The sequence below is a fragment of the Conger conger genome, chromosome 8 (assembly GCF_963514075.1).
Source record: "Conger conger chromosome 8, fConCon1.1, whole genome shotgun sequence".
NCBI classification, from domain to species: domain Eukaryota; kingdom Metazoa; phylum Chordata; class Actinopteri; order Anguilliformes; family Congridae; genus Conger; species Conger conger.
This window is the reverse complement of record NC_083767.1, coordinates 35,813,218-35,825,854: the sequence shown is the minus strand read 5'-3', so window position 1 is coordinate 35,825,854 and position 12,637 is coordinate 35,813,218. Positions and strand designations below refer to the sequence as shown.

Genomic DNA, 12,637 nt, shown 5'->3' with positions numbered 1-12,637 from the left:
AAAAATCATTGCATTGACTTTTGATTCTTGTGTATAACACAATACGCTTTGCATAGCAAGAGGATGCAACAATTGTAAACCTTAAACTAACATTTAAAATTTTAAATAAGTGTGGTAAGAAATTTAAGGAATCTTGTTTAACGGCGCCATTTTGTTTCTTTGATTACGTTAAAACATAATATTACCCCCCCCCCCACCCCGCCCTTTTCTCTTTCCAATTTAGGATTTTCAATGTGTGTATGAGGCAGAGGCTTCACTGTCAATTCAGAAGAGCACAGATAATCACATGTGTGCTCTCCTCTGAAACACATGACATACTGGTGGACAAGGGATAATGGACATACCCAGAATACCATCTAACAACCTTGGTCATTTCCCTGAGATGTAACAAATTTTCTAGATTTGACAACTTTTTCAGATGCAGTTCACAGTAATATAACAGATGGTTTTCTGGTGATCAATCCACCGACAATTTACATTAAAAAAAAAAAAACAGAACAGCAATCTCTGTCCAAATATAACGTCACTTTCAAACATCAACAAAGCTCAAAATGGTACATTTTAAAATCAAGAATAGTTTCTTCTACCGCAGGAACGCCAACAGCATACCAAAGTTTCCACCGAAGCAGGCCGGCATTCTGGGGCAATGTGTCAATTGTTTTGATCAGTGTTTTAGCCAGCTCCATGCTGCATTCGGCTTGCATATCAAAACAAAGTGAACGTGTTACTCAACTGTGAACTTAAGTTAGCAAAATTGTGCCAAGACAATACAAGAACTCCTTTAGCCTGCAATGTCAGACTACGAAGAATACATGGACACTTTTCCCCAGAATATTCGTGTGCTTCTTTGGAAACTTTGCACCAACACAGTTGGCAAGTTCCAGCAATAGAAGACATGGTCTTAGTTAAAATATGCATTTTGGATCTCGGTTGATGGTCGCTAGTAGCTGAGGCAGAGACTTCGCCGATCGGTTTTTAGAATATAATCTTTTGGCACATGACCAAAAAGAATAAGGGTCCATTGTATCACAGAGAACCACATCCAAAAAAAAAAAGTTGTCAAATCTAAGATATTGGTCACATCCCGGCAAAACTATCTGGATGGATAGAGAATACTCTAGTATGGGGAAAAATACTTTGTGGGTAAACTGCACAGACACTGAGGGTGCGTCGCAAAATTAGAAAATTGCTTCCGCTTTCCTCCACACCTCCACTCAACCACCTCCAACCCCCCCCGACCCACCCGCCCAACACTCTTCCACATAGGAGACTAGTGGAGGAAAAGAGCATTTATTGAAGTATTGTGACGCACCCTGGCAGAGTCAGAGGAGACCACCAATGTGAATCCTGTGCAGGCAGACTGCAGCTGCCTGACTGGTGAGAAATTAGCTGGTAATGCATTTCTGACCATGATGTGAAAGTAATATTTTACATTCCATTTTTTGAAAACAAAACTTATCACCTGTAAAGCCACCGTATTCAGAACCATCTGTCACAGTGAAGAGATATTCCCATTTATAACCGTGCAGTGGTAGAGTGGTGCATGGCATGGCGATTTTAGCTCACACATGCTGGAATACTTCAAAGAGAGAAGCCACGCAGTGCATGCGGTAAAAGAGGTTGAGGGGCATGGCAAAGTTCAGCACCATGGTCCAAATGGTGAACCCAAAGGTCTCCTGCTCCAACCCGTTGTCGTATTGGGGCCGACAGCCAAACGCCGGCAGCAACCATAGCTTCAGCAAACAAAGACAAAGAAAACAATGTCAAATTCATACAATGCAAGTGGCTGAAGGAAAAAATAAATAAAACTTTGCCCTAAGTGTTTATGGTGTTCATGTCCAAGCCTAAGCCAAAGTCCATTTACAAAAAAAAAAAAGAAATAATTCAAAACAAGTCTTACCGAACAGTTGCACAGGAACAAGAAGATGGCGATATTGCGGAGAATTTGCCTCCTGTCTGGTTTTCCCGCCCTGTCTTGAGACACCGGTACCACAGGTGGTTCCTGCAGTTCCTGATTTAGGGAGCAGAGGGGGACATTCCCGTTCCTCAGCCGACTGCTGTTCAAGGAGACGTACACATTTTCCTGGTTCGTAAAGGCCTGGTTGACGATGCCCCTGCAGGACGGAACCTGGGAGGACACCGAGAATATTCCGGAAGGTCCTCCCCTCTCCCCCTCCCCCTCCCCCTCCCCCTCCTCCTCCTCCTCCTCCTCCTCCTCCTCCTCCTTGTCCTGATCCTCTGCCTCCACAACGGCCTCCTGTTGACGGTACAGCGACTCGATGATGAAGAGGTTCTGGATGTACTTCTCCAAGACCAGCAGGAGAGAGTAGGCCAAGATGGTCCAGCGGTACCTGGGGTTGCTATGGGTGGCGACCGCGGCAATCACACTGCACCAGGACATGAGCCAGGTGCCCACTGAGGAGCCACACAGCAGCTCCGTGTCCAGCTGCCGCGAAGGGTTCTTGGAGGCGTCCAGGGGCCGGTTGTCCAACCTGTAAAGGATCAGCCCCAGAGTTCCTGCGATGCACATGCAGGCCAGCATGACAATCCCGTGGCAGTAGAACATGGATATCGCCATCCTGTGGGTCTCCAGAGATTCCTCCACCTGCATGATGTAGATCACCAGGATGGTGATGGTTCCAGCAAGAGCCACCAGGCCCAGAATGGGGCCCAAAACTAGCCGTGTCACCCGGAGCCCATCCTTCTCCCTCTTGTGCTGATGCTCGATGATGCGGCCGATGTTCTTCCACATGACAAAGAGCATGGCGGAGACGAAGATGTGGTACTCGATGTTGAAGGGGTACAGATAGTACAGGCTTTTCGAGAACATTGAGCAACTGCTGATAGCGCACTCGCAATGGGGCTCGTCGTGTCCTAGGAAACAGATGGTGGTATGTCAGTGGATTTGCTGCGGTATCCCTTTAAGATAAGGTCCATTCTTTGAAATCATGACATTCACAAGTAATATAAACTTCATAAACAGCATGGACACATGCCGACAGCGATTGCAGACCTTGAAAGTGACATAAGTGTTGGAAACGGCTATTTGCACCCTGTGAATACTGCATACTTTAAATGTCCTTCAAAAAATGTCCTTTAACAGAGGAAAAATCTTCTTTATAATTAATTATTATTTAAAACCTGAACTGTGGCAGCCAGCTCTGATCCCATGGGGCTACATCAAACTTCTGGAAAGGCACGGTTGTGATTTTCAACGGAGCATTATGAAGATAGAATCTTGCATGCCGGTTGATATCAGTTACTATAATTGGAAAATCACAGGAATCCCTGGCCACAAAATCATAAATCCATCTGAGGCTGAAAGAAATGTGTACCAATATAAAACCCAAGAACTGTTAGGCATGGGCAAGAACTCTGAAGACACCACTTTCCACCCTCCCTAATGCAGCTACAATAATCTCCTGGTGAGCCACTACCCTACAGCCATCATTACAAGTGCAAAACGCCTCACCTCCTGTATAGTTGATAAAACCCAGGGAAGCCAGGCGTTTTTTATGGGCTTCGAGAAAGTGCTGGGACTCAGACATCGCCCCATTGCACCATAGAAGCAAGTTTGTAAAGACGGCATGTATCACTCCAAACCTGAGAAAGAAAAGAAAATGTGGCCAGTAAATTACAGTTTAGAACATACACAATTAAACGCAAAAGTATTGGGACAGTGGCACTTTTTTTTTTTTTGTCGTGGCTATAGGAATAACAGCCCTTTTATACATTGTCACTGATTTTAGGTGAGCGAAAGTAAATGGGATAAATGGCTGCTCACATTGGGAGTATCAAAATCAGTCTGATACATTGTTAGGATGCAAGACTGCACCGGTGAGCTCAGAAATGACAAATGACATCAGAAGACCGCTGTAGTGGTCGACCGGAGAATGCTTTGTGAAGAACAAACCCTTTTCAATCGCCAAAGAGATCAAGGACGTTCTCCAGGACAAGGACAGAGATGTATCAAAGACTACACCTGCATCTCCCAGGGTTCACTGCGAGATGCAAGCCTCAAGCACAGAATGGCCACGTTTGCTAGGAAGTACACTTAACCAGAGCTCTGGAACACTGGACAGATGAGACAAGAAACAAAGCAACCTGTAACAAAGTAATAGAAAGAGGAAAGGGTAGAGAAAGAACCTGCTCATTATCCAACATACCCAGTTTCATCTGTGAAACAGGGTGGAGGAAATGTTAATGGCTTGGGAATGTACACTTACTGAGCACTTCATTAGGAACACCTGTATACCTACTTATTCATGTGATTATCTAATCAGCCAATCATGTGGCAGCAGTGCAATGCACAAAATCATGTAGATACGGGTCAGGAACTTTAGTTAATGTTCACATCAATCATCAGAATTGGGGAAATTGTGATCCAATTGACTTTGACCATGGAATGATTGTTGGTACCAGACAGGGTGGTTTGAGTATCTCAGAAACTGCTGATCTCCTGAGTCTCCGGAGTTTGCAGATAATGGTGCAAAAAACGAAGCATCCAGTGAGCAGCAGTTCTACGGGCAGAAACTGCCTTGTAAACAAGAGGTTAGAGGAGAATGGCCAGACTGGTCAAAGCTGACAGGAAGGTGACAGTAACGCAAATTACCACACATTACAACAGTGGCATGCATAAGAGCATCTCTAGACACACAATGCGTCAAACCTCTAAGTGGATAGGCTACAGCAGCATAAGACTGAATAAGTCTAAAAAATTAAGTCTAATAAATACCTAATAAAGTGCTCATTGAGTGTATAGTACAGCTACCACTGGAACTGGCTCACACGTCTTCCCTGTTGATGTGACTGCTGCTGGTTGCAGCTGGATGAATTCTGAAATGTACAGAAACATCTCATCTACTCAGATCCAACCAAACGCCTCAAAACTCATTGGACAGCATTTCGCCTTGCAGCAGTTCAAGGACCCCAAAAAATACTGCTTAAGGAAACCAGATTTCTCAGACCAAAGCAATCCCCCAACTTGAACATACATTTAAACTTTCAGAAGACATACCCTGCATGGGTCATAGACTAGAAGCACTCAAATGCAAAAGATTTGCAACCAAGACCTAAATACGACCACTTTGTTTAATATTATGTTAATTTGTCAGATTACTTTTGCTCCCCTAAAAGGGGTATTGTATGGGTGCAAATAGACAGGCCGCACTTTACCCTCATGCTGGAGTACAGGGCCAAAATAGAAACGGTGTCATGTCCCAGTAAGTTTACATTTACAGTAACTGTATAAGCTCTGGCAATTAATCAATCGACTATCAGTAGCCTATATAGACAAGAGGTGTCCAATCTTATCCAAAAAGGGGTGGTGTAGGTACATGTCATTGTTTTAGCCCAGCACTACAATACCTGATTGAGCCAATTAACAAATAATGGCCTTCCATCAAGACGGTGATAAGTAGAATCAGGTAAATCTGGAATCTGAACCCCAGTTCTCCAGCAAACTCAAATCCCCCTGCTTTGTGCAATAACACACCACCCCCTAAACCCTTTTTTGTTAAGCGTTTTCGAATAAACAAGACTAATTTGCATTCTGACATTGGAATCTAGATAAACAGCAGTCAGCCATTTAGTTGCTTAGGGTGGGCAATATTAAATACTGCAGATGTTACCAAAATGTACAATGAAAATAGTTATACCTTTCAAAGGTCTGACAAGTCTTGATCACGTCCTTGATGTGAAACCAAAGGAAATATACCTGAAACATTCAGATTCATTATTTGAAACATACATGCGCAAAACATCTATAGCATGCAGCTAATCATGCCTTGTCCAGCAATCAGCGAAAAATTTAATTCACCTACAACTGAGAGCATAACATTAATCATGGATGTGTCATTTTTTCTGGTCATTTTGAATACCCAAGCAATGTTTGCGAGCTCCTTTGTCACCTCGGCAAAATCAGCAGTAAATTCCAGAGAGGGCAGAGGAGCCGGTCCTCTACAGCAAGTTGCCTGAGGCCTTTACACACCCAGGCTCCCGGACCTGTTAATCGCCGCCTTGGATGAGCATGCTTCGCACTAAGTTAGCTTGTGTAGACGGCAGAAGCCTTATCAACCACAGATGATTCCAGAGCCAGCCACTGGCAAAAATACTCTATGCCAAAGCTGCTCAAACCTGTTCCTGGAGATCTACAGTCCTGCAAGTTCTCATTTAACCTATCATTTGGCACACCTAATCTTATCCATTAGCAACTCAAAATCTTGAGCCCTCTCTGAAGACGGCTCGATACATCCGAATGGAACATTGGCTGGAAAAACCACCTGCCAGTTTCACAGATCACCAAATATTGGTGTAAATACACTCCAATTAAAAGGAGTGATTTTAACATCATTAAATTTCAAAACAACAAAAATTGGGGGCAACATTAGTTCATGAGGTAAGAACAGTCATCTGGCAGTGTCCCTGAGCAAGACCCCAAACCCCCAATTGCTCCTGACAAGCTGGTTGGTGCATTGCATGGCAGCATTCACACATCACTGTTGGTGAGTGAATGAGAAGTATCAATTGTACAGCGCTTTGGATAAAGGCGCTATCCAAATGCCAACCATTTAAAATTCAGTCATTTCCCAAACAGCCTACTGACTGGGCTTTATGACCTGACACGAATCAATGCATTTGTAGTCTACTAGTTTAAATTGAACAACCGATACATTTCAGCAATATAAAGGTTCAACTGAAGAACTGACAGCGGACTTTGATCCAAATTACCAAAATTACCAAATGGGGTTTAACAGCAAGACTGTCATACGTTTACTGTGAATGTTGTGGAAAACAAAACAAAGTTATTACCTGTGATACTGTGTGAAGCACGTGGACGACAGGATAAACTCCCAATGTGGGCGATAGGCATTCTTTATAACCCACGTAAACGGCAATACGAAAAGCATCCATTATCAGGGAAAGCAGAGCAAGAATCGTCAGCCCACCTGCGAGAGAAATGATCGTTTCAACGTTAAAAAATGTACAAGCCTGTAAATCTTTCTTCTTCCATTTAACTTAGTCAAATGAAAACCTCCTGTTCTCCATCTCACTTTTAGTTAGTCCTTTGGAGCTTACAAAGCCAACAAAACAATGCGTACAACATGCGTATTTCCTTCAGTTTAATTGTGTTGGCGTTAAGGTTCAGTAACATAAGAAAGTAGACTGGACCAATTAAACGTACGTAAATTGCCCACACGTTTGCGTTAGTTTCTAAAAGCTTACTCGGCAATTAGCATATAGGGAATGAACTGATGAACTTGTTTGCGCAGGTTTCGAAATTTGCTGGGCGACATTCTCGTGGTTGAAGTCATTTCAATTTAATTTCAGCAAACTCAGCAAAGTTAATCAATTTAAATATCATCGCAAGAAGAAACTGGCGATATTTTCCCCTACTTCAGAAAGACATGGTAGCGAATTTCCTGTAACATTTCCCCCCCTCTAAAACGAAACCCTGATAAAGAAATGTAATTGAATGTAGGCCTACCTCTTAGCCATCGCGTCCCGGCGTGCGAATCCTTTTCTGGAACGGAATTTTTCTGTCGGTCCCTTCGGACGACATACCACAGCATCCAGAGCAGTTGAATAAGCATGACTGTCGTGATAAATGACAACAAGTGCTTTTCCTTGATGGAGTAGCCGTGGTACGAGACACCCAGCATCAACGCAATTCCGAAAAGGAGTAAATTAATCCCGTACTGACCACTAAGAATTTCCCCGTTTTTTTTCGGGTAATCAAGTGCGATCGGTTTAACCCTCCGCTTCTCAGATCTGTTGCTTTCTTTCTCCTCGATAGAGGAGGACGAGGATGAACTGTGGCGTTGCTTATTTAGGCACACGATAGCAAAGTCACCGTTCTCTTCCATGGTCGCCAGATCCGTAATATTTAAATCCTTCAAAGGGTCCTAAATATTAAAATAAACAATGGTCAGTACAATTTAAATTAAATGAATCTGTGAAATGAATCTAGATTAACATATCTGTTCATCTAAAATAACATTTCAGCACTAAAAATAAAAAAAACCGAGGTAGAATAAACCAACCTTCATGTTTGGTTAAATCCAGTCACTGTCGCCAGGAAAAATGAAATGAACTCTCTTCAGTTCAAAATTAAAATATGGAAATTAAAAACCTGACTGTATAAAAAGAACTACAGAACTGACTCGTACTGAACTGACTTTAACTGAACTGAAATGACTTCAGTGCCGGTTCGTATTTATCTCCACACTGAATCGTCTAAATTAAACTATATAGAATTTCAATTGACCGTGCACGGCCACAGAACCGCATTAGGTTTCTGTGAAGACTACGGATTAACAGTGCTAGCCATCCTTTAATCTAATTTTTTGGAAATAGAATAACTTCTTAAGGAGTTTCGGTTCCACAAGCATGCATGCGCGTAAAAGTTTAAAATAGTAGGCTCCAATAAATAAACTTGTTCAATGATCAAATTCCAGCAGTGTGCAGCGTTTAAACCACATGCGCCTATCACCCGGCCAAAAAAACACTTTGACCTTTATGTCGCCCACAGGCCAGATTAATTCAAGTCATGTGTTAAATTAGCCACGCCTCTATGCATATTTTATCCAACTGAACACTATACGCTCTATGGGACTGACGTGTTCGACGTGATGTCTTATCTCGTCTACTTTACTTTAAGAAAACAATTCAGCAGACATGAGTGTAGCTATTACTTTTGCAGTAAAACTTCACAAACTGTACGTTCTTTAAGCATTCTTTATTTGTAAATTACAAGCAACCTTACACAAGGATTAGGCTTCAGAAAACGCTATCCAGCCTTTTGATAGCTATTGAAGTATACCATGATGGTAATAAATTGATCATTTGAACGCTTAATTGCAGGCCAAATGGATTTTAGACGTTTGACACGAAGGTCTATCCATTTATATCGGTAAATTTGTATGCTTACAGTGGGTTTTTATTTATTTATTATTGTGCATGGATACAGATCTATACAACATCAAGAGACTGATCGGTTAATATTTTGACCACACAGTTGTCTCTTAATTAAATTTAAATCTCATCAGAGTTGTCCCCAATTTCAGCAGCGATAATGGATGCGCAACACAAGTTAGATACGCTAATGAGCTGGTTGAATGTTTCGAATATTTCACCATCGTTTCCTCTGAACTGTATTTTTTTAAATGTAGTTCGCTGAATTATTGCATACATGTCAATATGACCTCCATTACAATGCATAAAAAAATTCAGTTCTGAACTAAAGAACTAAAGAAGCTACCTAAACTTTAATATTTATTTGGAATTTAAAACCGATAATTTAAAAACTACCAAAAGCTATATGTAACAATGTTAGTAATTTAACAATGTCAGTTTGCACCCTGTATCGGTAAATTTGTCTGTGAAAAACGTGTAAATCACAATGAGAAGAATTATGTAAATCGTACACTCGTGAATTAGGCTAATGGGTTCAGTGTTTTAGTGTCAGCTTGATTGTGGGGATGTTTTTTTTAAAATGATTAATGAGCCGCAGATTCAATAACTCACATTTGTTTAAATAGCTATATTTTCTTCAAATAGTAGTTTATGCTCCTCATTAAACCTGACAGATAAACTGCTTATAACGAACTTTAATAAGTTAACTATTTAAATGATGGCCGATTTGACACTTCTCGCTTGCTCCATATGTTAGGGAGACGATGTTGGTGTAGGCCCACCCAAGCATGTACGTGTCTTCTGCACGCAACTGTTGTAATGTGTGGTTATTTGTGTTACTGTCACCCTCCTGTCAGCTTTGACCTGTCTGAACATTCTCCTCTGACATCTCTAGTTAACAAGGTGTTTCACAATTCTCTGCAAATACTAGGGACTGTTGTCCGTGAAAATCCCAGGAGATCAGCCATTTCTGAGATACTCAAACCACCCTGTCTGCCACCAACTACCATTGCATGGTCAAAGTCACTTAGATCACATTTTTTCCCCATTGTGATGGTTGATGTGAACATTAACTGATGCTCCTGAACCGTATCTACATGATTCCATACATTGCACTGCTGCCACAAAATTGGCTGTTTAGATAATCGCATGAATAAGTAGTTGTAATAAAGTGTTCCTAATAAAGTGCTTGGTGAGTGTAGATGAGAGCTTTAATGAATGATTAATGGGCTCAATCTCTAATTGTGATCTTTTGTGATTTATCTATGAATGTTTAGTAAGAATTTAAACAAACATCTCAACCAGTTATTTGATTAAAGATACGTTTATTTCAGTACAATAATCTCACATTCACAAGTAGGTAGCTAAGATGTGGTTTATAGCGTCAACAGGTTATATGCGCCACTTGCCCAGTTGGTGAATCTTTAACTAAGCATGTTACTATGCATCATATAACCACTAAGCAAATATAAACATAAACCTATAAAATAAAACCCCACTGTTTCTCATTCTCTATAGTCTTACTCAAGGAAAGTGTTGATGGTCAGCTGGAAACCAACAATTGGAAGCCCCATCTCAACAGCCGTTTATAGCTTCTCTGCTCACACATTTGTATGATGGCATCATAATCATTCATTCATTCATTCATTATCCTAACCCGCTTATCCTGAACAGAGTCGCAGGGGGGCTGGAGCCTATCCCAGCATACATTGGGCGAAATGACAGGTCGCCAGTCCATCGCAGGGCGCACACACACCATTCACTCACACACTCATACACTCATACACTCACACACTCACACACTCACACACACTCACACACTCACACACACTCACACACTCACACACACTCACACACACTCACACACACTCACACACACTCACACACACTCACACACTCACACACTCACACACACTCACACACTCACACACACTCACACACACTCACACACTCACACACACTCACACACACTCACACACTCACACACACTCACACACTCACACACACTCACACACTCACACACTCATACACACATACCTATGGGCAATTTAGACTCTCCAATCAGCCTGATCTGCATGTCTCTGGGCTGTGGGAGGAAACCGGAGTACCCGGAGGAAACCCACGCAGACACGGGGAGAACATGCAAACTCCACACAGAGAGGCCCCGGCCGACGGGGATTCAAACCCAGGACCTCCGCTGCTGTGAGGCGGCAGTGCTACCCACTGCACCATCTGTGCCGCCATGCATCATTATCTATTTCAGCATTTTTTTTTTCTGCATCTGAGTTCACATTAACATTATTCCTTGACAGCCCTCAACTCACACCATCATTTATCTCCAACCAGCTGATTGATGCAAGTTTTCACCCCCTTTGTTGGTTAAGGTTTCCAAAGTGGCTCTCTGCAAGCTATCATGGTTTCAAAATCAGTGTTATGTGTTTAGAGCCTGCTGCAGGAGCTTTCTTCTCGCACAATAGTTCTTGTCATAACTCATACTGGTTTTCAAGTATGAGTTATGAACAAGTGACCCCAAAACACCAACATTACAATGCACAGGTCATTTTTCTATGCTACAATATGTAGGTAATTTCCCAATAATGGGGTCACTTTTCTTTGGGGCAGTTTTCCATGAGTCCCCCCCACCCCCATACCTCAGAATAGGAGGAGACGAGTGAAGGTAAGGAGGAGGCATTTTTTAATGTATTGGGACACACCCCAGACATTTCAATTGACATCTAGGAAGTCTATTGCTGAAAGTTTAGCCCAAGTTTTCCATGTTTTCCTGGTGCTCCCAATATTCTGCCAACATTCATTACATTACATTACATTACATTACATTACATTACATTATTGCCATTTGGCAGACGCATCTGCTCAATCCACCAGCCACACCAGCAGTACTCACAGACCAAGAAACCATGCAGAGTATGCATGAAGGACGCCAGAAACTAATGACCTACTCTCTTCAATGTGCAGGCCAGATCCCATGCAAAATCAAGAAAAACAGGAACTACCAGTGCCAGTCAATGCAAACAAATATGCCAAAAACTAAAGCTTGCCAGAACCAATGTGATAATTGGTCACAAACTGACAAAATGGCAATGGTTACAAGCAGATGAGCTTGAGGGCGGCCTGAAGCGTAGTGGTTAAGGTACCTGACTGGGACCTGCAAGGTCGGTGGTTCAATTCCCGGTCCCGCCACAATAAGATCTGCACAGCCGTTGGGCCCTTAACCCTGCATTGCTCCACGGGAGGATTTTCTCCTGCTTTGTCTAATCAACTGTACGTCGCTCTGGATAAGAGATAGATAGATAGATAGATACTTTATTCATCCCGAGGGAAATTTTAGGAGTGTCTGCCAAATGGCATTAATGTAATGTAATGAGCTCTCAGCTTGTCACAACCAGGATCAACAGCCGTGGCGAAAAGGGAGATAGACACAAAGGCATTTAGAAATCAAGTTGAAATTATTTTTTTATAACATAAAGATAACTGTGGGGTGTGAAAGTAAGTGTCATCAGCAGTGTTGGTGAGTGGATGTGTGGAGAGTGTGGAAAAGCTGTGTTGAATGGAGTAAACCAGAAAGTAACAAACAAAAAAAGCGGTCAACGCCTAAACAGAAACCAGAATGTGTCTGTAAGGAGAGAGCAAGTGCCCAAACTAACTAGTCACAAATTGCTCCCAATTGTGCTACTGACACTCTGCTTCCCCCATCAGGTACCTG

At 42.2% G+C, this 12,637-nt stretch overlaps 1 protein-coding gene across 1 annotated transcript; it reads right to left on the bottom strand.

Moving 5' to 3' along the window:
• Positions 1 to 1,257: 1,257 nt before the first annotated feature.
• LOC133135207 (proton channel OTOP1-like) lies at positions 1,258 to 8,469 on the bottom strand. The gene is made up of 8 exons (XM_061252046.1): positions 8,043 to 8,469; positions 7,487 to 7,904; positions 6,811 to 6,947; positions 5,658 to 5,716; positions 3,473 to 3,603; positions 2,249 to 2,874; positions 1,901 to 2,197; positions 1,258 to 1,733 (listed from the first exon to the last, which is right to left on the bottom strand). Exons 1-8 carry the CDS (start codon positions 8,046 to 8,048, stop codon positions 1,563 to 1,565), a joined length of 1,845 nt encoding a protein of 614 aa, XP_061108030.1. The 5' UTR covers positions 8,049 to 8,469; the 3' UTR covers positions 1,258 to 1,562.
• Between the last annotated feature and the right edge of the window lie 4,168 nt (positions 8,470 to 12,637).

Coding starts and splice junctions, on each gene's coding strand:
- LOC133135207 (XM_061252046.1), bottom strand. Junction 3,604..5,657: donor ACTTGTCAGACCTTTGAAAG/GTATAACTATTT, acceptor TTTCTTTCTCAG/GTTTGGAGTGATACATGCCG. Junction 1,734..1,900: donor TGTTCCTGTGCAACTGTTCG/GTAAGACTTGTT, acceptor TGTTTGCTGAAG/CTATGGTTGCTGCCGGCGTT.